Here is a 22,657-nt window from a genome sequence, read left to right on the forward strand (position 1 = left end):
TCCCACATTGGACAGGTTATCAGTTGGCAACATGGCAACTAGACGATCTCTCTTATCTTAGACTACCTCACCGAAGGACCATGCCACACCAACTCCTAAGCAATACACTTGACACATTGTCCAAGTTGTAGTGGAGACCACTGACCCGTACATGCAAGGCTGCGGCGTCACATACGCATCAGATGAGTTGTTCAAGCCTGAGACTCCCAAACTCTACGACTCTTATGGACAACGTAAATCTGGTTGCAAAATAGACATTCAGGCTGCGGGCGAGGCAGCATTCTACTGCCCAGCACCGTACGTCCTGGATCCACCCAACTGCTTCGAAGAAGTATTAATGGGGGGTATAATCATGAATGTGAAAGATATAAGCAAGTCGCTGATTGCGTCAGCATCTAATCACTTTGTTATCCTGCGGTTCGACAGTGAACTCATAGGATCCGGGGAGACCCTGCGCCAGAAACCTCCATTGGAGTGCCAGTGCGTCACCGACAAAGGCATCGTCCTCTCCACTATCCAAATCGAGAATTACTACTCCAACGAATGAGTATCTCAGATTTGGTAACTCGTTTGTCAATCACAGAGTTTAATCGTCATAGTCCATGTTGTTCGCTCTGCTGGTTTGTGTATTCAGTGAGAGCATTGCTTTGGGTAGAGTGTTGCAATTGTAATTACCAGTCTAACGACATGTTCTGGTGTTGTCGTGGCTTTTTGTAACTAGTGTGAACGGCCGTGGACCCTGCGAAGACTGTGCTGTGGAATTACTTGTCACAACCACTTAGTTGGGCGTTATCTACCGCAGGCATGAGGAAGATGCAACTTGGAGATTTGCATCGCTGCTCGCAATTTGACGCCTTGGCGATGCCATAAACACGCAACAAAGAGTAGAATACGGCACCTACAATGGGACTTCACTGAGGTCCCCAATTTGGATGAGCAACCACTGCGGCGGTGCCTGAGCACGTTGGTCGACCTCTGGGAGTGGGTGGATAGACCGTCTGGATTTAACCCTATATGGGCGAATATATGTCTATTGGTGGCCTTTGTCTAACTGGATTACGAAGTCACAGGCATTTATTGTCAGCATCGTCATAAGTTTCGAGGTCGTAACCCCAGACTGCACCCTAGCAGACGCTTTGAGGGGCGCCCCCGCAAACATGGCTACCCACTTATTAGTTACCACGAAAGAGTGGCAACGCGAGTGCGCACAATGCCAGTCTAAGTCGGGTATTCACACTCTTCACAGTTTGAGTGGAAGTGACTGCAATTTGGAGATTATGCTGGCACCATAACCAGTCAATAGTTTAGTTAACCGTGATTAGCAAGCACGTGCAGGAGCATCCAGCATTGAAAGCACCATTAAGAGAGCGCACCTTGAGAGCAGCCGAGTTGTGTATCTATCCTTGAACACGGTACTTTGAGGTTCAGGTACACTGCTAATTTTTCTCCGCCGCACTGCTTTTGAATCCGTCACGTGCAAGATGGCGGTGTCAGCAGCAGAGAATGAACAAACCTATCAGGCAGTGAGTGATTATACGGGCTGCAATGGTCATGCGAAACACGACGAGGATGGGAATGAGGGAATGCTGATGGATATTAGCGAAATGAAGGCAACGCTGAAGGATATTAGGGAAATGATGGAGTCGCTAAAGGATATGAGGGAAATGAAGGCAACGCTGAAGGATATGAGGGAAATGATGAAATCGCTGAACGATAAGAAGGAAACGAAGGAGATAGCTGAGACGATGAAATCGTTACTAGACTTGTTGCAGCGTGGCGCGTTACACAAAGAGGTCGTTGCTCCATGCGTGTTGAAAACGCCACATTCGGATGGTGGCACAGGGACCTCACCGTCCGGTGGCGGTCAACAGCAGTTGTGTTCTGCTCCTCCGCAATCACAACATGCCAGTTCACAAGCTCAGTCGGTAAACATACCCGAAACTTGTGTGGTTAAAAAATCGCCTAATTTAACGGCCCATCAACAAGTGGTGTACAATTCGCTGATCTATGTCCCTCGCAACTTCAAGGAGGCTGTTGACTGGTTGATTGCCGTGAGGGGAGATGATGGAATGAAGCACTTGAAGGCTTTGGGCGCAGCGCTTTACGATTTTTACGCACACATGTCAGGTAGATTCACAGAGGTGTCAGATCTAGATAAAGTCATACGCGTTTCTAGAGAGTTCTTAGAGCAAGAGAAGCTTAAAAAGCGTCGATCCGTTAAGCGTATTCTGATCAAACTAAATGATCGTTTGCGTAAAACACCCGATCAGCTAGCTAAGGACATTGGCTCCGCAGACGATACGGAGAAAGAGAAGTACTTACAAACCAAGGGTCTCACTGCTGACACCATCGCAGAAAAGCTATGTTGCGTCGTGGATGCATGTGCGGAGTTCCTGGGAAGAATAAAGAACCGCAGTCACTACAAGTCTGCTTACAGTCCGCAGGCGACGTCGGATGCGTCATTTTCGGCTCATCCGGAAACTGGCGTAGTAATCTTCGTGGGTATTGCGCCAATGTTATGCGCAAGCATATTGGCTTTGGAGATGGCTAGTTTTCGTGCGGTACTCAGACTGCCGCCGTTTATTGCGTATAAGCGTATGCAGGAGTTGATACAAGCCCTGGGTTACGTAGAGCCAGAATGCCGCGCTGGCATGACGGCTTCGTATGTCGTAGATGCTTTGGGCGATTTTGAATCAGAGACAACTGACTTCATATACCGCCTCGCTGGATTCTGGGCGTTCTACTGAGTAGGGCATTTAATAGCTGAATAAGCCGCCACGTGTTGCTTCTGAGCCCGCAGCACCAGTGAGTTGGCATCTCTTCACCACTCACGAAACATCCCAAGTTTTTGAAATGCAGTCGTAGCGAGCTTTGTGAATACAGTCTTCATCCACTGCACTGGCGCGGAAAACAACTATGGGCGTCTCGCGAATCGAGCTCGTGAGGCAATTAGACCTGCGTTCATGCAGCTCCATACAACGAAATGTCTGCATACCCGACTCCATGTGGCAACCGACAGTTCAACAACCACGCTGATCACTCCTCCACATCCCCTTGGGCGAACGAGATATCAATAACGCTTTGCAAATAATGCCGTGATACACGTCACGTGAATGCGAAACGCCTTTTCACTTCAAGGCGCATTAACACATAGTTATATCATCAATGGACAGCTTAATATTTGGTTTTGGTAACTTTCATGAATCTACATGCTGACATTTCTTGTAGAAAATGCAGGGATGGTGTTACTGCTTATCGATGTGAAGATTGCGTTTTTGAGCTCTGTATAGCCCGCTTGCCATAACAAGTAATGTAGTGCTAAACGGCAGGTCAAGTGGGCAATAGCAGTGATGGCGATTACATTCGGCAACAGAACAACATGGCACCCTCAACCAGTATCAGAGTGAGGCGGTGGCTCCGCTGAACCGAAAAACAGCCCTAGGCACATATCCACATAGCACACGATAAAATGAGAGAACATAATAAATGAGTACCGTAAATATAACCTTTGTTTAAGGCCGGCAAGCTTCATCTCTTGCAAGGGCATTTTCGTACGCCAGTCCTGACGTGCCTTTCCATTTAAAGAGCGCTTTTTATAGGTTCTTGTATAGCACCAAAGCACCTGACCAGTATCTGTTTACTTAGAGTTCAGAAACAACGTGGAATACACCATTCGACAAAGTCACTGAAGTGCTTGCAGTCATTTTGGGGGATTGCGCCAATGCTATACGTGGGCATAGCATTTTTCGGGAGGCGTCAATGTCTAGGGTGCATAGGTGGTTGAATTCTAAGGAGTGTAAGCGTATGCAAGAGACGTAAAAAATGTTTGGGTTACATAGAGCCGGAATACTGCGCTGGCGTGACATTCACATTTCATCCTGCGCTTGGTTATTTGCATTACCATGTATTTGGGACATCTTACGGCCACTCGGAACCAGAGGACTACTATTGATGAGAGGGGAGTTGCATGTGAACTGTAAATGCAGTTTGACCGCGATGTTGCGTACGGTCTCCGAATAAGTTCGCATCACTGGAATGCACTGAGATGGACGCGGAGCGCTACAGTGGGTTCTGTTTCAGTTTCATAGTGTAGGCAAACTAACATTACGTGAAATCGTACGGCCTCGAATGATATCCAATAGTAATTTAGTGTTTAAATCGTCGTTCATGCTTCCACGTCGGCAGTATGTATGCACCCTGCCAAGTAAGTTCCAACAGTTTGCCCACACTCCGCATCTCCACTCTAAAACTGCCGTTGAGTTTCACATAGGTCGGAGCGTTCTCGTTGGCGTGGAATATTGTCAGCATAATGTAGCTGGTTCATTCGACGCCTACAACGAATTAATCCACACATCCCATTACGGGAAAACCATAGGATAGGATAAATTCATAGCTAACTATATCGTAGTAGAAGTGCTACTCGTACTACATTAGTTTGGTGGGAAGGTAATAGGACGATTTTTGGAGTCCTAAAATTTGCTTTGGTGGGCTAACACGGGACTTGCGTATTGGCGTTTCCCGGTGAACAAAACCTAGTGACTTCATTTGGAGGGGATTCGCCTCTTGTGTTTACACAATATGAGATTGATGAACATGGCACATAGCGAGTATTGAATGGCGGTGTCAGACACTTCTGTGTTGAGCCGCAGCTGGAGGTGCGCTCGCCTGCGCATGGCGAATGCGCTTATTGTGCTTCAACGAATTCAGCACTGACATCAGGTCGTCGTCGTGAACTCCCATGGTCGCAAGCGATCGCATCTGTCAACCGTTAAACAAGGCCTTGCTAACTCACAATTGCCGTAATGTGGGTATACGATAAGCGGTCCAGGATGAGAATGTTGCGCTTTACGAGCCCCAAAACCGCTTGCGCGCTCTGCATGAATGCGCAATCTCCCAGTGCTTCCACGACCTTTGCCATCTGCAGCCGACCGTTTGCGCAATTTGAAGCAAATCACCAACCGAAAAGGCCGAAAACTGTAGGCGTGTTTCCCCCAGGCGCATTGTCAGACCCTCCAACATCTCCTGACATAACCTTGACAGCTCCTGCCTAGTTCCTTCGCCGTCACGCATCGCGTAATTGCGGATCCGCGAGAATGCCAAGGCCAGGTTTGCAATTTCGTCTGGCTCGTAGGTAGACAGGTTGGAAAGGCAGCCCTTTGCTAAGATGACACATACGCGGTGGCTCAACTCACCTTGGCCAGATGCACGAGTAGCTCGTCACTTTGCAGGATGTTGCCCTTCACCAGCGAATACACCAAGGAGACGTAGGTCGTGGGCTGGGGCAGGTCAGCACCCGTTGGGCCATGCGCGGCCACACCGGACCTCTGGCGCTCCAAGTCGTCGAACAGCTGAACAAAGCGTTGACAGAATTTGGCGGTCGTTGCTTGGTCGCGGATTTCGCCCTTGGTGTAAGCGTGGAAAATCATCGTCAGGCCCTGCCACGAATACGTGTCCAGATGCTGCGCGAGTTTGGGGAGCCCGCATCAAACGTCTCACCTCAGTGCACTTGCGCCAGATGAAGCGGTTGTTGCGCGACCGGTAGCCCAGTTTGTTGAACGCGTGAATCATCATTGCGATTTGACGGCCGTCGTAGGCATCGATGCCGAAGACGAAGCTGTCATCAATGACCTCGAGCAGATCCTCGTGGCACAGACACGACATTGCGAACGCATTGGCTACGACGCAGACATGCCTGTTGGTCAGCTGGTGGCGCTGGGTCACAATCTCCTCCGCCAGGCGGGTGAAAAGTTCTATGTACCCCGCTGCCTCCGCACTGCCGAACTTCGAATACGCGTTGCTCAACGATACCAACGTGTCGACGCTGTAGCCTGGGCACGACTCCATGATGCGCTCACGCAGGAAGTCAAACAGCTTCTTGTCCAGCATCCCTTTTCGAGAAAGGCCATTCGCAAAAAAATGGACCACCTCCTCGGTCCACAGGGCAGCGTCAGATTCCGGTATATGGCGGTTGAACAAAGAGTCACGGACTGACGATAGCACCCCGCCCACGTCACAAGGTAGACGCGATATTGTGTTGGTCAGCCGCGCGAGGCTGCCCAGGTTGAACCGATCCATGTGAGCGCGCACCTGTGCCAACAACCGCCGCAGCAACCGTTCCGTCTCCTCCATTCTGGTCCGCCACTGGGAAGCGCCGCTGCCCGCATAGCCTTCTGCCAGCGTGCTCAGCGCCGATACCGCCGCGTACGGGCTGAACGCCTGGCCCCGCTGCAGCATGCGCTCGATCAACGCCCGCTGTAGCGCGTAGTCGCGATACTCCATCTTCTGGAAGCAGCGGAGCACGATGCCGCACTCGCACGCGAGCAGCTTGTCCATCAGTTCCGCCGTGCCGTCAGCGACGGACGACATGAACTGGCTTCGCTCAACGTCCCACCCCCTGCAAGACGTATCTAACGCCGCCATCGATAACTACCTAGTGCGAGATCGCCTCGTCACGCAATGGCGCAGCAGCGACGATAGAAGGTAGTCCCGCGGGTCGCTGCTGTAGCGCTGCGAGGCCTCCGCAAACTGCTCCGGCATGTGGACCAGGCGGTCGCGGAAGACGCGATCGTTGCGTTCTTGCCAGTCTTCCACCATGTCAAACGGCACCCGTTCAGCTATCTGCGCCGGTTTGGGCCGCGATTGTGTCTACAACCCACCTGGCTCTGCAATGCGCGCTCCTGGGCGGTGCTCGGCCTGTAGAGCTCGCCGAAAGCGAGCCCTGGCTGGGATGCCACGCATCGACGGCACCCTCCAAATGCTGTGAAGCAGCTGACGTAGAATCCCGCGCCGTGCAGGCAGCGGAGCGAACGCGCCGAGCCGGAGCCCAGAAGGCCACCGGCGACGCGCGCCGCCGACAACGCTAACATCGATAAGCTACATAGAAGGACATTCTAACAACGAGTTAAGCGACGGAGTCGTCCCGCGCCGGCGCTAAATTACAAATGTGCGCTGCAGACTCGACACGCGGTCGCCCAGACTGAGCGCCACAGACTGAACACAAGGTTAGAAATAGCAGCGCGCAACGTACCTCGGTCCTCGAGCGGATCTTGAAGCAGCCCGAGTAGAGCCCTTGCTTCTGCTTGACAACGCTCAAATTGGCCAGAGCCTCCTCTCCTGGAACGGGGTCACCAGCGAAGCAACGCAAACCTACCGTGGGGTGTGCTGCAGAACAAGTTCAGCGCGAAGAAGCTCGTGTCACCCAGCAGCGCCGCAAGTTCCGGCTGCACCTTGAGGTACTCCATGTACTTCGACAGGAACTCGGCCTGGCCGGCGGGGCCGGGCGCGCTCTTGAGGGTCGGCGGGGCCGCCGGACACACCACGGTCATGTGCGTCACCTGCAGCAGACCGCGCAGCAGGTCCAGAGGGTCGGCCTTCGAGGGGTGGATCTGGATCTTGTGCTCCCACTCGAATTCAGTCCAGTAGGTGCGGAACAGCGAGGGGGAGATGAAGCTGGGCTGCACGTAGTCGTACATGCAAACGCTCATGGGGTTGAACGGCAGGCACTCCTGGATACCGGACTTCTCTTTGTCGAAGTACACGTGGCCGTAGATCACGTCGTTCAGGCTGCGCTTCAGCTTGAAGTTGACCTGGAGAACCCTGCTCTCGCCGGGGCCCAAGGTGATGATGGGGATGCTGGACGACATCTCCAGGCGGTCGTTCGCGCACAGCTCCACGCGGATGTTCTGCAGAATCACCTCAGTGGTGTTGCGCAGGTACAGGGTGAGGTAGAGCCTAGTGGTGATCACGTTCAAGGTGGTCTCGATGTACAGCGCGTCCATCAACGAGGTGAACTGGTGGACGGCGCCGAGGTTACGCTTGTCGGCGTCTTTAGTTCGCACCTTGTAGATGGAATTGCCGGTGCTGAGCAGCTTGTCAATCTCGTAGTTGTCACCGGGATTGGCGCCGCCCACCTCCGACTCGTCCTCGATGGACCATTCGTCCTCGCCCACCTCGCCGAACAGAACGCTGTAACTGATGCGCTCATCAACGTCGCTCTTCGGCTCCAGGGGCATGCTCGACTGAGCCGGCGACCACTTCCTGCACGAAGCCGATATGTACTCCTGGACGAGGGGGCGATATTTATCGCGCTCCTTCAGAAGGCCGAGGCAGAGCTTCAGGATGGTGCGCAGACGGCGCTGGGAGTAGACCGACGCGTATTGAGGCCGGCCGACCAGCCGCACGAGGTTGGCGACCACGAGGGTTGCCTTCGCGATGCAGTCCGTATCGTTGCAGGCGAAAGAGAGCTTCAGCAAGCACTGCGCCACCGAGCAGTACAGCAGGGGGTCGCAGGTATCCACAAGCATGTCTCGCAACGTGGTGGCAGTGGGGGTGCTGGCCTTCTTGTCGGACAGTTGTGCGCCGTAAGTTCCGTCCTGCAGAACCACGGTGTGCGTCGCCACACCACTGTCGTCCTGGCCGTCGCCTAGCCCAATGCTGCCGCTGGTGCCCGCGCGATCAAGCGACCCCGCGGCGGAGTCGGAGCCAGTAGCTACCACAAACGGATACGGCGACAGCAGCTCGTAGATCTTGTTGCAGCAGTGCGAGGCAAGCTGCTCCGAGCCGGCGTACTCCCCGATGACCCAGAAGCAAACCGACAGGACGCTGGAGTGGGGAATCAGGTCTATGAAAGTGAGCAGCTTCACGATGGTCTCCTCACGCAGCTGGGGAAGCAGCTCCGTCAGCTGCTTGAAGAACATGGCGCAATCCTCGGCGGTCTCCGCATGGCGATGGCTGAGATAGCCCAGCAACATGTCATACACGATCCCGCTACGCTCCGGGTAGAGACCGCATGTGTAGTGAATGGCCTTGATCAGCGTGATGCGGTATTGGGCAATCTGACGCTGGCTGTAAGTCGCGATGTCCTCCGCGGTGGTGAACGCCTTCTTGAAGCTCTGCAAAAGCGCGTCCGCGTTCTGGCGGGTGACCGAACGCAGCGCCAGAGATAGTAGGCCCATGGTGATGTGACGGCTGGAACCGCTCAGAGCACGCACAAGGTCCATCACGTGCTCCTCAAGCACGTTAGGCACGTCACCCAGAGACGACGAACGGGCGTGCAGCGTGTTCAGCTTCTCAATGACCAGCATCTTCACATTAAGGTCGGACTCGTCCAGCAACACCTTGATCAAAGCGCTCGCCGCGGCGCGGCGGGCCTCCACGGGCGTCGACTTCATCCGGCAGATGATGTGGGCGCCCTCCATGCGGACGTCGTTGTCAGGGCTGTTCTCCATCAACATCAGCGTCACGCGCATCATCAAGGAATGGACGCGGCTGTCTAACGAATACAGCCAGAAGAAGGACGAGAGCACCTCCAGGTGGAAGCGAGCGGGGAAGGAGAGCATGGTGCCCTCCACCCCGAGCAGGTACTGCACGGCCAGCGAGGGGTCGCAGAGACGCAGCAGGTTGAACGCCTGCGCCTTCACGGACGCTCCGCTGTTGCCGAGCAGCAGGCGCTCAGTGTCCTCGGTGGAGGAGAGCACGCACTCAGTGCCGAAGCGCTCCGCGATTTTCGACAAACACAACAACGCATTGCGATGGACGTACGGATCCGGGTGCTTCAGGTTGTCCACGATGGCCGGCAGCATCGGGCCGACAATGTTCCAGTGGCGCAGCTTCGAGACCAGGCGCATCGCAGAACCGCGCACGTATTCGTTGGGGGAGCACAGGTCGTTGCGCAGCGCGTTGCAGACAAGAATGCTCTCCTCGCGCACGGTGCCGTCGGCCGTGCAGAAGTCGAAGATCTGGAAGAACAGGTGCACCAGCTTCTTCAGGCGGTGGTCGTTGCTCGGGAGCACGAACCGGATGATGCTCATCAGCAGCGACGACACATCCTCGCCTTTGAGCATATCTGCGCAAAAGTCGGCAACCAACACACCGAAAACCTACGCAAAATGGTTTGCTCGAGCGCCGCGATTTTCTTAGCGCTGTTCGAGTCCTCCAGCTTCGTCCGTATCGACGCCAGCGTCCGGTCCGACACGCCGTCCAGGTCCAAGAAGATCGGACAGGGCGCGTCTGAGTCCGAACATACCTTCCCGAGAGCCATCGTCCCACGCAATTCAGACTGAGCCACCGCGTGATACGCCGCGACTCCGTGCTCGGGGGCGGCACACCCACACACTACGCCGGGGGCACACTGCAGCGACGCCGCGCCGGCAGAAGGATCCAGGCTAGGACGCCAAAAGGTCCTCGTTTGCGGTGTAGGTGCTTCAAGGGCCTACACCCGTGTCGCGCCGCGCTGGAGCACTCGGTCAGCCAAAGGGACGCTGAAGCATGGACTACGCCGTTTACGCCGTGCTGGCCACGGGTGTCGTGATTACGCTGGGCATATTCACCAAAACCGCTCTCTGGAACCACTACGGGGAGCGTGTGCTGTCACTGCCGCACCCGTTCCTGGCGAGACTCGGTGTACGACGCGAAACCACGGAGTGGCTGGTCGGACTGTGCTGCGTGCTCCTGTCGCTCAACCACGCCGCCAGGGGCGTGGACGCGCTCGGCGGCTACAAGAGCGCAGCGGAAGTGCTTCTGGACCTCGGGAAGTTTGCGGAAGACGCCAACGCAGCGCAGCTCCGCGAGGTGTTCGCGGGCGCCCTAGGGGCCATGGTCTGGGCGTTCATTCTGCACTTCTACCACAAGCAGCGGACGTCGCACAGGCGCGTGCTTGAGCACCAGCGCAAACACGAAGACGACCACATAACTAACAACTGCCTGCGGTTCCGACAGGCATTTAATGAGTAGTGCGCATGGCGTGTTCATACGTAGGGCCGGCCGAAGCGCAGCAGGCGCTCGCGGTAGAGTTTCACCAGCCGTTCCTCGCGCTTCGAGGGCGTCTCTGCAGTGGGGATGTGCGGCCCTGATAGGCGAACTCACCGTCGGGGTCGAGGTCCGAACTGGTCAGTGTCTCCGCCTCAAGCTCGGCCATCTCAGCGGTAATGGCCTGTTCCTCCTTTATGAGCCACATCGGCTTTATGTAGACCACGTTGCAGCCGCGCGCGCGCATCTTCTCCAGGTAGTGCACCCGCTCGATGCTGGGACGAGCCTGACGGCAAATGAGCGGCCCTACGACAACAACGCACCGTCTTCGGTAGCACCTCGAACTTGTACGGCTTCAGGTGGGCGCGCAAGTTGACCCGGTCGTAGTAGACGATGGTTACCGAGCCTCCGACCCGCTTTATGGCGTCTATCGACGACTGGTCGCTGCCAGCAACCTCGATGTCGATCTTGTACGGGAAGGGATAATCGTTCTACACGAAATCAAGTTGCTGCCACCCCGCATTGCACATAGCACAAAACGCAGCATACATAAACCTTTTCCGCGCCCAATTTAATAGCAAAACTCGGGGTATCGGAGTGCTTGCCTATTATGGCAGTCGCAGATCAAAGCGTGTATCAATGTACACTGGTTCGCGAATACGAAGCTTAGGTGTTCACAAAACCGTTGCATACACGGTTTTTGAATCGCAAGAAACATTTATTAACGGCCAAACATACCACGTTGAACAGCTGAACGCCTCGCTTAACCTTGACGCACTTGCTGTCGAACAGGTGCCGTTGGGTAATCGGAAAACGCGTGTCCAGGCGACCTCGTTCGATGAAATAACGCAACTTCGCAAGGTTCAAGGGGTCGAAGGTCTTGCGCTGACTAAGCCAATGACGCCACGACAAAACTAAACCTACCGTGACAACCATGCTTCAGGCCACTTGGGCAGCCTCCGGAACAAGGGCGTCTGGCCACCCTCGAACGTGCGGCTGTTGGGCTTGCCCCCTCGGTGTTTTTGGCGCTTGAAACGGTAGCCACGCGCAGAACTTTTCTTCCCGCGACCGCGCTTCTTGTGGCGTTTCAGGCCCTGAGCTCAATGCAGACATGAGTGAAAAACAAAAGGCACTCACAACAAACATCAGAGCGAACATAGATGGCAGAACACGGGCATATTTAGCGTTAAATAGGTGCGCAACTTACATAAATTCGCAAGTTTCTGGGCTCTATAGGGAACAACGGACGCTTCGAGAAGGCAAACCGCCGGTTGAAGGGATGTGGCGTGAACGGGCGTGCCTCGCCAGAGGAATCGGATTCGTCGCAACCGAACAAGTTTCGGTAGTGCACGCCGCGCAGCCGCCCGTCCTCTACCACCACGAGGTCACGAGGCGGGGCGACTGCGGAGCAACTCGACGCCGCCGACCGCGAAACGCCGATGCCCCGACCCCGCCATTTCAAAAGGCCAGATGACCCCGCGCCACTGTAAAGTGAATTTAAACGGGAGACATGTTGTATTATAGAGCGCTCCAGTGAAAGCAGGAACATTGTCTGCCAACACACCTCTAGCAGTGACCGACCGTCGACGCAGTGGTGCCCCAAACAACGTGACAGCCGCGCACATCGGCGACAGCGGCCAGTGCTCTTCTATATGTGTGGTCTGCGCGCTCTAGACGCGGCGTTCGTGCTCGTAACCACTCGCGGTGCCGTGGAAGCCAGACACGACGGTCACCTGGTCGGACATGCCGTGCAACGGGTCAACTCCGCCGAACGTGCGCTTGGAGTTGTCTTGCAGTGTTCCCATGAAACTCTCGACCTGCGTGCGTAGCTCGAAATTGCCGCGCAAGCGTCGTATCTCTCCCCCTGATGCTGGCAACGCATCAGCCTCCTCCACTTGGGCATGCGGCAGCAACCTCGCGAAGTCGAACTCGTACGGTGCCGACCATTCAATCCGCTCCAATGCGACCAGAACCTCGAAAGGGAGTACCACCCTGCGTGCAAGCTCCTCAGGGAGTGAAAGGACGGACTCCCCGCAAGACAGCAGGCAGAACACGTCTATGTTGGGGAAGTTGGCCAACTTAGCCTCGGTCAGGCAGTTCACGGAAAAGGTGTAGCAGCGCTTGCCGTGGCTCTCCAATAGTTGCGATAGACTGTGACGCAGGGCGCTAGAGCCGCGGAGCGTACGGGCAATCACCAGGATACCGACCGTCGACGCTTCACGCACCTTCTCCACCTTTTGATAGCGCCGCATGCGCAGCCTGTGGCCCCTTTCATCTATCACGCGATGTGAAAACTCGTTGGAGTCGACAGTAATAACGTGAAATTGGCTGCCTACGCTCGAAAGAGCCAAGTAGTCGGTCGTGACATCGCGATCTGGTCCGTCGGCGACGTACAAGACGAGGGTTTCGCTGTCACCCACAGACGCTTCCACTGACGACGCTTGAGTCCTCTGGCCATCTGCGGTGCAGACGAATAAACGTCGCCCGCAAAAATAGTCGTCACTCTCCGGCCGGTCGGAGTTGCCTCCCGAGCGCTCAACGCATTCTGCGATAAACGACAGCTTGCCCGAAGAGTTCAAGCACTCCTCAAACGCATCTACTAGGTGGTGCATTGAGCTGTCGTACACCAGAATCAGACGCGTGTAGCTACACGCCGCCAGTACGTCTCGCAAGTATAGGCACAGCTTCCCGCCGTCGGCTGCGGAGCGGTCAAAAACGCGCCTCACTGGCATCGGCGGGTCCATCACGCTGTGGCAAGAGACGCCGATGTGAACAACGAAGTCTGCAAAGGTATATTACGCCGCAGCAGAGCATAGAGCACAAAATAGAGGGTGACACAGGGTTAGTAGACAACTATCAAACATTGCACAAACCTGCCGCACATCTTCTCGCCGCTATGACGTCCGTACAGCAGCTACCTATGAACACGTCGCCCAGCACGTAGAATTCCGGGCGCTCCGTCGAAGATCTAAACCGCGCCTGAATGGCATGGCAGAACTGCGATCCCACCGAAAGATCGGCGGACTGGATCGCAATGCGTTTGTAACCGCTTTTCTCTATCTCAGATGCGATTAAATCCACGTAAAAGGTATCCATCGTGTGATAAGAAAGCAGTGGATGACGGAAGGTCCGCTCCCAGTGCTGCGGACCCTACAGTAACGGCATCACAGATTCGACACTCAAACAAGTACACATTTAAGCGCCTCCGTAAAATGTAAAGCGTTGTGTTGGATACTGGCCGATATACACATGATAGCCCTTCGGGCGTTCCGGCGCAACGACATCGTCGAGCGTATGTCGTTGCTCTACCTCATCGCAATGGTAGCGGCGACGATGTGCCCGTCGCTGGCTGCATCCCAGGACAACACATGCGTTAGAGACTACTCGTAAGTTGCCTCAACACCTGTGCGACAGTTACACATTGCCACTGCAGGCCGTCGTGTGCAGAAGGTAGACATGGATTGTACTTTACGGATAATGCGGCGCAGGATGGACGGAGTCGCCGTTGTATTCCAGGGTGTGTGAGGCTCCGATATCGTATTTCGGCCCCTGTGCGACGCTCCTGCCCAGCCTAGAGAGCAGGGACGACAAGGAACGGATGGAGAAAGAATGTCGTATTAACTGGTACGTGTCGTAATGAACCACCAACCTCGTACACATTCCAATGCAGGCCTTGCTACAATCAGTGTGAACAGGCGTACGACGCCAAGTGCCCCAAATTCTGGCAACATGAAAATGGATTATGCATGCCCACACCCGCCTACCATGGTAACCAATGACGCTAGAGCGTTGGCACATCCAAAACAGGCCCATGCGCATACCTAATTGATCTGTCAAAACTGCAGACGACGGAAAGGGTGCTGTGGAGTAACAGGTGCGGCGTCACCTGGCCATGCAAGGTTGGTTTAGCCGGCCTCCAATGACAAGCAAACAGAGAAAATGCAATGCAAACTACAACGAGCCGTGCCCCGAGGTATGTTGCCGTAAACCCTTGATCACACACTCTTGCGCAGGGATGGAAGCACGTCGGTAAGAAACACCTTCCAACGGCAGTCTGCCATCGCACACAGGCAAGGGGCAATGCGTAGCACCGGAATCGTACAACGGCCCGTGCTTCCCAACCGCGGATTTGTCGTTCTTCAGCGCCGCAATGAAGGTGGGAGTGCTTCATATACAAACGGCGTGACAACACCCGCAGGAACAGTTCGAGACGCTGTGCGATGTCGCATTCCCATGTGCAGCCAAATGATGTAACTAGCTTTTAATTATATTAACGCTTAGTCCTCGCGATAGTACTTCCTGGCATGCGCCGCATACGTCTCGGGCGCAACGGCCTCGACCACGATTGGCATGAACCCGTGCAGCGTCCCGCACATCTCAGAGCACTGGCCGTAGAAAACGCCCTCGCGCATGATGAACGTGTTCACGCGATGCAGGCGGCCGGGCACCGCGTCAGCCTTGATGCCGAGGCTGGGAACGGACCACGTGTGGATGACGTCGGTCGCGGTGATCAGAAAGCGGATATGCGTACGCGTAGGCAGAGTCAGACGCTTGTCGACCTCGAGCTGACGGAGCATTCCCGGTTGTAGGTCTTCATCGGTCACCAGGTTGGACTGAAACGCGTAGTACTTCGGGATCAAGTCCGGGTTCTCCGCATACTTCTCGGGGAGGGGATACCGCTCCTCCACCGACAGCCGGGGCCGCTCGGCGGCCGGCGCCTCGCCGTGCGCCACCTTCGGCCTCAGAAACCCAAAAAAGTCGAATCTACCCTCGAACGGCCACATTGGTGCCGAAAAGAGTTGTGGGCGCGGCGTTGCCGCGGGGAGCTCAGGTAGGCGCGCGCCTGGGGACACAATAAGACAATTTATCAGAAATGCCACACATAACACACAAATATTCGTTATGGCAGAGTTAGTGACAGCTGTTGTGAAAGCGGCTCACGGGTTGAACCGCGGTCGACGCACGGCGGAGCTCAGGTCGGGGTTGCTCGTTGGCACTCGCCGTTCGGCCGGCTCCTCGTAGGTCGACTCGAACGTCTCCTCGGCACGGTCCGACCTCAAGTCAACCGACTGGATGCGCTCTAACCTCTGGCGCATCACCGGGTGCTCTCGCCACTGCGGGTTGATCGTGGACACAGTCTCGGCCCTTTCGTGCCACTGAAGAGAGTCAACAGCTTAAAACCCGACACTTACCGGCGATTCGGAGTCACCAATCAGGTGGCTGATGTCCGAAAGCAGGTTGCCTTCGCTGTCGAGCATGCCGTGGCTCTTGGCGAACTGCACCGGGATGGCGTAACGCGTCCACCCAACCTACTGCGTAGTACTTGCGATAATCGCGCCGCGAAGCTTGCATTAGCGCGTGCACTTGAAGAAGTTTGCGCCCTCCCACCGGCTTAGCGGGCCTCAATTCGCCCGGCCTGCAGCAATGCAAACAACAACACCTGGTACCCACCGGTCCACAAACTCGAGATAGGCCATCGGTGCGGCGTCGGAAAACCTCAGACGCCACTGGTTGATCACGCGAGTGAAAAAGAAAGGGCGGTCTGCGTAGAGCGGCACATAGCGTTCGTAGAGCTTCTGCCGGGCTTCGGGGCTCCGCAGCATGCTCTCAACGATAAGGTCGGACTCCGGAGTGTCTACACATCGCAGTATACACCGTAACTGCGCCTGATCACATACCCTTCTTTGCGTGAAACACGACCTCTTCGGCATATTGCTGCAGCTCCTTAGCACGGGGAAGAGTCAGCTCTATGCGTCCTAAGCGCAAAAGACGATCCAGATGGTTCCTGCCAGCACGTCAACAAGTCGAAGCGGGGTGGAAGATACGAAAATACCCTAAACTAACTTCAACCAGTCGAAGCGCTTAGGAGGCTGGCCCCGGAACTTCCGAAACACGCGGCCGCGCTGGCCGTGAGCCACGAGCCGCGCCGTCGCTGAAAATCCCATATATTCCTAGCGATGATACAATGTCGTCGTGCTCCGAACCTCGGTCTGCCGGGTGAGGCGACTACCTGATAGCATCACGTCCACGGAAGTACCGTTGCTATGGGCGAAGGCGTCATTAATATAGAAAATTATCCATTTTCCAGCCAATTCTGCAGCCTGTAGGTACCGATCATTTTAGCTGCCACAGTTTTAGACACCAAGTACGCACGCCGTTGCGGTATGGAGAAGAGAGCTCTATTGTTCAAAACGTAAATGCGCCTGACCCGTGCGCTACCAACCGATATACGACAAACTGCGGTGAAGGATCACGATGGGAGGTGGGAAGAGCCAAAAAGGTGGCAAGCATGGCTTCATCGGTAGGACGCTGGCGCACGATATCCTCGCCAGGCAGGCTAAACAGGACGACTTGATGCTCGGCGATCGGCCATACCGACCGGTGGAGCACTCAGTAGTCGAGCGTAAAAGTCTAGATGAGTTCACACTTGCTGCTGAACATGGTCTGGAGACCTATCTGAGCACCCGTGGCGGCACCAGGGAGGTGCTCGCATCAGACTTCAACACCCAACTGGCGCGGATGGTGGACTACTCGGAATCGAAGGATGACAGGGTGTTTCCCGCGGTGCCAATACCACGCAGATGCCTCTTCTTCGACGACGAGCAGAGGGAAACCATCGCCAAGCTGATCAAGCAGCGGGAGCACGCACAACACCTCAAGGAAAAACGCGTCAACAAACGCAGAAACAAGAAACTCGTTGATATGTATATGCACGGATCGGGGCCGAAACCGGTAAATGGGATATTTGACCCGCTAAAGTTGCGTACGAAAATGAAGAATGCATCGCACGGGAACGTGGTAGGCAGCGGCAGCGACAGTGAAGACCTAAGTGACTTCGATCTGGAAGACGATGAAGAGGGGGAAGAAGAACCCGGTTACGCAACAGACGAAGAAGATGAAGGCGCAGAAGGGTCTGAGGGATCATCGGAATGCGACAGCGAAGTTTCGGAAGATTCATCTGAGGACTCTGAAGATGAGGGTGCCAATGACGCTGCAAGAACGCCAATGTCACCTGCACGATCGAAGCGCTCTGTCAGGTTTGCTGAACCGCTACGTAGCCCTGCTGGCGCCCCTAAATGGCGACGTCAACCTACTGGGATTGCACTAAAGTCGGGGCGTATGAATACGTTCAAGGCAAGAGCCAACATGGCCAAGCGCACCTCGCAGGATGATTATAGCAGTGAGGAGGATGAGGATGACGACATTTCGGATGAGTATTACAGTGATGATGATGTTGAGGAGGAGGAGGATGAGGATGAAGATGAGGATGGTATTGATGAGGGAGAAGATGAAGATGAAGATGAAGATGACAGTGGATTTGAGACCGAGGAAATTGTGGAGACACCCCCGCCCGAAGCTGCCCTGCCTGCTCGTGCAGAAAGTTGCGGTGTAAAGGTGTCAGAATCGCAACCAAACGAGAATGTGAAGGTCAAACAAGTGGCGCGAGACCTGAAATACGTCAAGGAATATAAAACAGCCATCGAGCACGAGGTGTCTAGCGTGGATATCTGCAAGATGGATGCCAACGAACTCAATCGCATTGAAACCAAATGCTTCTACACATGGAGGAAGCTGCTGGCACAAATTGAAGATGAGGAGGAGAGAGTGGTAACACCGTACGAAAAGAACATAGAGTTCTGGAGGCAGCTGTGGAGGGTGATCGAGCGCAGCCACATCCTGCTGATCATAATCGACGCAAGAGACCCCCTGTTTTACAGGGTACCGGACCTTGAATCGTACGTCAAGGAGGTCGACAGCAGGAAGGAAATGATGCTCATCCTCAACAAGGCCGACTATCTCACCCTGGAGCTGCGGAAGGCTTGGGCAGAATATTTCAAATCACAGGTAAGCACATGTAAATACCCACTCATCACAGCTCAGGGCATCGATTTCGTATTCTTCTCCACAATTTGGGGGAAGAATGACAAGCCTCATGCAGGGGCTGAACAGCAGCAAGAGGACCCCTGCTGCAAGGTCTACAATGTGGCCATGCTGTTGGAGAAAATCAACGGCTACCGCCAACGACAGTCTGCCGTGTTCTCCGAGCTGAATGATGCAGATAATGCCGAGATACCGTTATACACTGTGGGATTTGTAGGATACCCCAACGTGGGTAAAAGTTCGCTCATCAACTGCCTCATGGAGGCAACGAAGACCAACGTGAGTTGCCAACCCGGGAAAACGAAACACCTGCAAACCCTGCCATTGAAGAAGGAAAACATAACCCTCTGCGATTGCCCAGGTAAGACGGAGCTCCTTGGAACCACATAACGAACACAGGGCTCATCTTCCCCAACATTGTCTCAACGAAGCACCACCTGCTCATAAACGGCATCGTCGCAACCGCCCACTTCAGGGGCAGTCTGATATTTGCCGTGCAGCTCATATGCAACCGCATACCGAAACAGCTGTGCGAACGCTATGACGTTGACCGGGCAGAATGTGTCATACTCGGAAGGGACAGCAAGCCCATTCTCTTCAGCCAAAAGTTCCTGGAATTCATTTGTCACAGCAGGAAATTCTACTCCGGCGGCAAGGGCGGGCAGCCGGATCTCGGCAGGGCTGCCAAACTGGTTGTGAAGGACTACGTCAGCGGCAGCCTGCTCTACTGCGCATGGCCCCCGACGTGCAGGCAGACCATGGTGGAGTTTGAGGCAGAGCAAACTAGGGACCTAGCTGAGTCCTTAAGCAACCTGAATATCGCAGGCAAGGGAACGAGCAGACTCAACAACGACATGAAAGTTTCGAGCGAGGTCAAGCGAGAGGAATCGAAGCTCCAGGAGTGGCTTTTGGCCACGGGAGAAGACATACCCGAGGCAAAGGAGAAGCCCATGACCAAACGCAAAATGCGGTTCCTAATCAAAGGAAAGCGCAAAAGCGACAAAAAGAAAACTGTCGAACCGTATGCTTAAATTTTTTAACCCAACAGTTCTATTGTGCAGAGCAGAATAACGATAGTGGCAATCAGGACGCCGGGAGCGTCTGCGAAGTTCCCCGAGTGTGATGCGATATGTGCCACTATGGTGTTAGGGTCGTAGACGTTGAGCGGCGCCGTGTGCACAGCTGCAGGTGCGATTGGAGGCACAGCGTGCCCTATCCCGGCTGCTGGCGGCGGATGCATAGCGATGGGCTGGAGAGTGGGCGCCGTTGGCGGGTGCGTGAAGCTACGTAACGCGTGGATGCGCGCAGGCGGCTGCCTCTGGGCGCAGTGTACCTGAACGCATGAACGTGACTGCAGCTGTTCGCAATCCTTACACGTCACGTGTACCTTTAAGTTGTCCACAAAGAATTTGCTCTGTAGATTTGACGCTAGGATCCTGATGTTCTGGTTAGACGTGAATATCAGCGATGAACCGTGGAGCGATCCCTCCCATCGCTGGGACTGCCTACAGCTCGATAACGTCTGATGGCTCACGCTATAGTGGACCTGCAATTTGGGCGACTTGAAGAGCCGTTTGACGCGGTTGTAGGCGCCATGGCCGGCAGCAGCCAGACCGTGCACCACCATCCCGATGGCACCGTGGTCGCCGCCGTCGGAACCGTCATCGTCGGAGTCTTTGTCGGACGAAAACATCCCCCGTAATTTTTCACCTAACTGTGGGAATATTTCGAGAAACGATCCACCTTCATCATCTGAGGAATAGTCCAAATCATCCAAAGATAATCGTGACGCTGGCTCCATCTCAAGCATGCCATCTTCTTCGCCTTCTTCCTCGTATGCCGCCTCCTTAGGGCTCTCCTTCCCTGGAACCTTGTACCACTGCAAAACAACTCGAACTGCGACGTCTACGAACCCATCCCTATCAACTGCGCAAGATCTCGCATATGATTTGATATCGGCGTTGGAAGTGGACGGCCTGAACTTCATGTCAAACGAGTTTATCTCCAAAAAAGAGCCTTCGTCGCCCTCATCATCCTCCGAGTGCCCACCCTCATAAGCTCCATGATGCCCAGAACTGGTTGTATCCATACTACCCTCTATTACGTTGATGCGGCCTTGCGTGGGCGGGAACAGATGGCAAATGTCCGCGTTGCTTACTCCGGGGGTTGGACACCGCTTGCAGACAGTATGCATGCCGCATTGGTGCTGCAGCGGATTGGAACTGTCTGACTCGAATTGATTACATCCCGCAGCTACACAGACGTTGTATCCTTCTTGGCTTGCGCCATGCGGCGCCGCAGGAGCTCCCAAATTCTGCCCCCCGGGGAATAGACGATTAGCGCCTGGCAGATAGTGAGACAATTACACATTGCTATCGATAGGACTTACCGACGTTTGGAGCTCCGGCAAAGGCCGAAATGGCAAGCAACGCCAACGATAGACGCCATGTTGCGATAAGTCGGTACCGATGCCACCGCGCTCCGCACATTTCCAAAATGGCAGAGGGGGGAACGTGGCAACCAGATACGTTTTTAATGTGCGATGTGTTAGAATTTCTAAGGCGGCGGCGATCCCAGCGGCACAGATGCCGTCAGCTGTAGACACCCGGAAAAGAGGTGCATAGTGGAGCGGCGTTGTCTCTGTTCTATATATTTAAGCACCGCATTATAATATGAACGGTACTGCGTGCAGCAACTGCCTGAACGCTCATTCGAAGAACAGAAATACCATACGATCGCGAAGCCGACCTATGCCTCAATTCACATAAAGGAGCGCCATGCAGTCACGCTAAATAAGCAAAACCGCGATGTACAACAGCAAAACAGCTGTATACTCACAAACATGACTTGCCGACATAATAGGTTCCACATCGACCAGCCTCTATGAACGATTTCACCATGATCCACACCCTAACTTTGGGATAAGCTACTCATGATAATGACACGCATTTTTACAAGTATATAGCGGATATACAGTATAACAAAAGGGGCATGACAATAATAATCCCCAAATCACCGCTTCCGAAAAACACACACAAAACTGCTTGCCGTATATCGCGCTTTTCACCTATCATACGAACCAAATAGTATCAAGAAATCAATGTTAAAAGGGATTTTTTGTGGACCGGCAGGTGATCGCAGGACACAGCACGATACGCTACTTGGCTTTCTGCACACCGACGAAACGGCACATAACGCCTCCAATACACCCTCATAGAAGTTACAAAGCTGACACGAAACAAGAAATACAATGCATAGATCTGCACATTAACACGACAAATTTTGCAGGACACGCGCAGCGCAGCACGGGATGTCGACGTCCCCCGCACCGTTGCTCACGGCGCAGACGACGCGTGGCAAGCCGCACGAACCGTTGCACGCAAGACACACTGACACACGATTTATTAAATAAAGCATTGTTCTGTCACGGTGACAGCTGCATGCACCTCCATAGTGTAGCTGACCGAAGTACAGGATAACGCCGACCTCGACGTGCACCCCGGGGACTCAACGTCGGAAAACGACGCTGTCACGGAGTGACAACGTTCACATTCAACGAGGGACGGATACCGCCACAAATTACGCACACTGGACGCCAACACGCCGTTGTGAGGCTTGGTGTGCATAATTTGTGCGGGACCACGACAGGTTGGTGAGGTTCGTATGTGGAAGGTTGTCGCAATGTGGCAAAGTGTCTTTTCGCACGTCCAAATACTTCGCTGTTGTTGAAATAATTTTTTGCCTTTTTTGCATTCGTTGGAGCTCGGCATTGCTCGCATCGGCGTGTATTTACTCACAACCCACACGCCATTCGTGCTGAGTACGACGTTCCGCAGGAGGGTGGTAAATTTGGTGTTATATGTTGGTTAATGGTGTGTTGTTAGTGTGAGGTTTCGTTGGCTCAAGTGTATGCTTTAAGTAGCTGTAGACATCGCGGCTACTTGGATCAGCAGCGTGACAGCAACGCAAGTCGCGAGAATGAGGTAATGCAGTACATTAGCTCCAACGCAGTACTCGATTAATCTTCGGA

The 22,657-nt window shown here is 54.4% G+C and overlaps 11 protein-coding genes across 11 annotated transcripts; 5 read left to right on the forward strand and 6 right to left on the reverse strand.

The window, feature by feature from the left end:
• Positions 1–151: 151 nt before the first annotated feature.
• Positions 152–547, forward strand: BBBOND_0108060 (hypothetical protein; the record flags this gene model as incomplete). Its single annotated transcript, XM_012911240.1, has 1 exon — positions 152–547. One exon carries the CDS (start codon positions 152–154, stop codon positions 545–547), a length of 396 nt encoding a protein of 131 aa, XP_012766694.1.
• Positions 548–1,481: 934 nt separating this feature from the next.
• BBBOND_0108070 (hypothetical protein) lies at positions 1,482–2,747 on the forward strand (the record flags this gene model as incomplete). The annotated part of the gene is made up of 1 exon (XM_012911241.1): positions 1,482–2,747. The coding sequence occupies one exon, from the start codon at positions 1,482–1,484 to the stop codon at positions 2,745–2,747; it is 1,266 nt and encodes a 421-aa protein (XP_012766695.1).
• Positions 2,748–4,623: 1,876 nt separating this feature from the next.
• BBBOND_0108080 (hypothetical protein, conserved) lies at positions 4,624–6,738 on the reverse strand (the record flags this gene model as incomplete). Its single annotated transcript, XM_012911242.1, has 7 exons — positions 4,624–4,733; positions 4,789–4,918; positions 4,960–5,154; positions 5,193–5,459; positions 5,497–6,394; positions 6,431–6,584; positions 6,657–6,738. The coding sequence occupies 7 exons, from the start codon at positions 6,736–6,738 to the stop codon at positions 4,624–4,626; spliced, it is 1,836 nt and encodes a 611-aa protein (XP_012766696.1).
• A 192-nt stretch (positions 6,739–6,930) lies between these two features.
• On the reverse strand, positions 6,931–10,039 carry BBBOND_0108090 (coatamer beta subunit, putative; the record flags this gene model as incomplete). The annotated part of the gene is made up of 4 exons (XM_012911243.1): positions 6,931–6,990; positions 7,028–7,113; positions 7,151–9,844; positions 9,883–10,039. The coding sequence occupies 4 exons, from the start codon at positions 10,037–10,039 to the stop codon at positions 6,931–6,933; spliced, it is 2,997 nt and encodes a 998-aa protein (XP_012766697.1).
• Positions 10,040–10,266: 227 nt separating this feature from the next.
• BBBOND_0108100 (hypothetical protein) lies at positions 10,267–10,731 on the forward strand (the record flags this gene model as incomplete). The annotated part of the gene is made up of 1 exon (XM_012911244.1): positions 10,267–10,731. One exon carries the CDS (start codon positions 10,267–10,269, stop codon positions 10,729–10,731), a length of 465 nt encoding a protein of 154 aa, XP_012766698.1.
• Positions 10,732–10,745: 14 nt separating this feature from the next.
• On the reverse strand, positions 10,746–12,295 carry BBBOND_0108110 (ribosomal protein L15, putative; the record flags this gene model as incomplete). Its single annotated transcript, XM_012911245.1, has 6 exons — positions 10,746–10,825; positions 10,864–11,032; positions 11,070–11,237; positions 11,485–11,635; positions 11,671–11,840; positions 11,954–12,295. 6 exons carry the CDS (start codon positions 12,293–12,295, stop codon positions 10,746–10,748), a joined length of 1,080 nt encoding a protein of 359 aa, XP_012766699.1.
• Positions 12,296–12,416: 121 nt separating this feature from the next.
• BBBOND_0108120 (Diphthamide biosynthesis protein) lies at positions 12,417–13,842 on the reverse strand (the record flags this gene model as incomplete). Its single annotated transcript, XM_012911246.1, has 2 exons — positions 12,417–13,528; positions 13,665–13,842. The coding sequence occupies 2 exons, from the start codon at positions 13,840–13,842 to the stop codon at positions 12,417–12,419; spliced, it is 1,290 nt and encodes a 429-aa protein (XP_012766700.1).
• Positions 13,843–13,995: 153 nt separating this feature from the next.
• On the forward strand, positions 13,996–15,000 carry BBBOND_0108130 (hypothetical protein; the record flags this gene model as incomplete). Its single annotated transcript, XM_012911247.1, is given in 6 exon segments — positions 13,996–14,038; positions 14,235–14,370; positions 14,417–14,514; positions 14,554–14,645; positions 14,656–14,723; positions 14,760–15,000. 6 exon segments carry the CDS (start codon positions 13,996–13,998, stop codon positions 14,998–15,000), a joined length of 678 nt encoding a protein of 225 aa, XP_012766701.1.
• A 23-nt stretch (positions 15,001–15,023) lies between these two features.
• Positions 15,024–16,691, reverse strand: BBBOND_0108140 (ribosomal protein L17, putative; the record flags this gene model as incomplete). The annotated part of the gene is made up of 7 exons (XM_012911248.1): positions 15,024–15,486; positions 15,688–15,902; positions 15,939–16,022; positions 16,060–16,162; positions 16,198–16,381; positions 16,425–16,531; positions 16,591–16,691. The coding sequence occupies 7 exons, from the start codon at positions 16,689–16,691 to the stop codon at positions 15,024–15,026; spliced, it is 1,257 nt and encodes a 418-aa protein (XP_012766702.1).
• A 310-nt stretch (positions 16,692–17,001) lies between these two features.
• On the forward strand, positions 17,002–19,658 carry BBBOND_0108150 (GTPase subfamily protein, putative; the record flags this gene model as incomplete). The annotated part of the gene is made up of 3 exons (XM_012911249.1): positions 17,002–18,591; positions 18,628–18,988; positions 19,027–19,658. 3 exons carry the CDS (start codon positions 17,002–17,004, stop codon positions 19,656–19,658), a joined length of 2,583 nt encoding a protein of 860 aa, XP_012766703.1.
• Positions 19,659–19,663: 5 nt separating this feature from the next.
• Positions 19,664–21,075, reverse strand: BBBOND_0108160 (membrane protein, putative; the record flags this gene model as incomplete). Its single annotated transcript, XM_012911250.1, has 2 exons — positions 19,664–20,970; positions 21,021–21,075. The coding sequence occupies 2 exons, from the start codon at positions 21,073–21,075 to the stop codon at positions 19,664–19,666; spliced, it is 1,362 nt and encodes a 453-aa protein (XP_012766704.1).
• Positions 21,076–22,657: the final 1,582 nt, after the last annotated feature.

This window comes from Babesia bigemina (genome assembly GCF_000981445.1).
Source record: "Babesia bigemina genome assembly Bbig001, chromosome : I".
Lineage (NCBI taxonomy): Eukaryota > Apicomplexa > Aconoidasida > Piroplasmida > Babesiidae > Babesia > Babesia bigemina.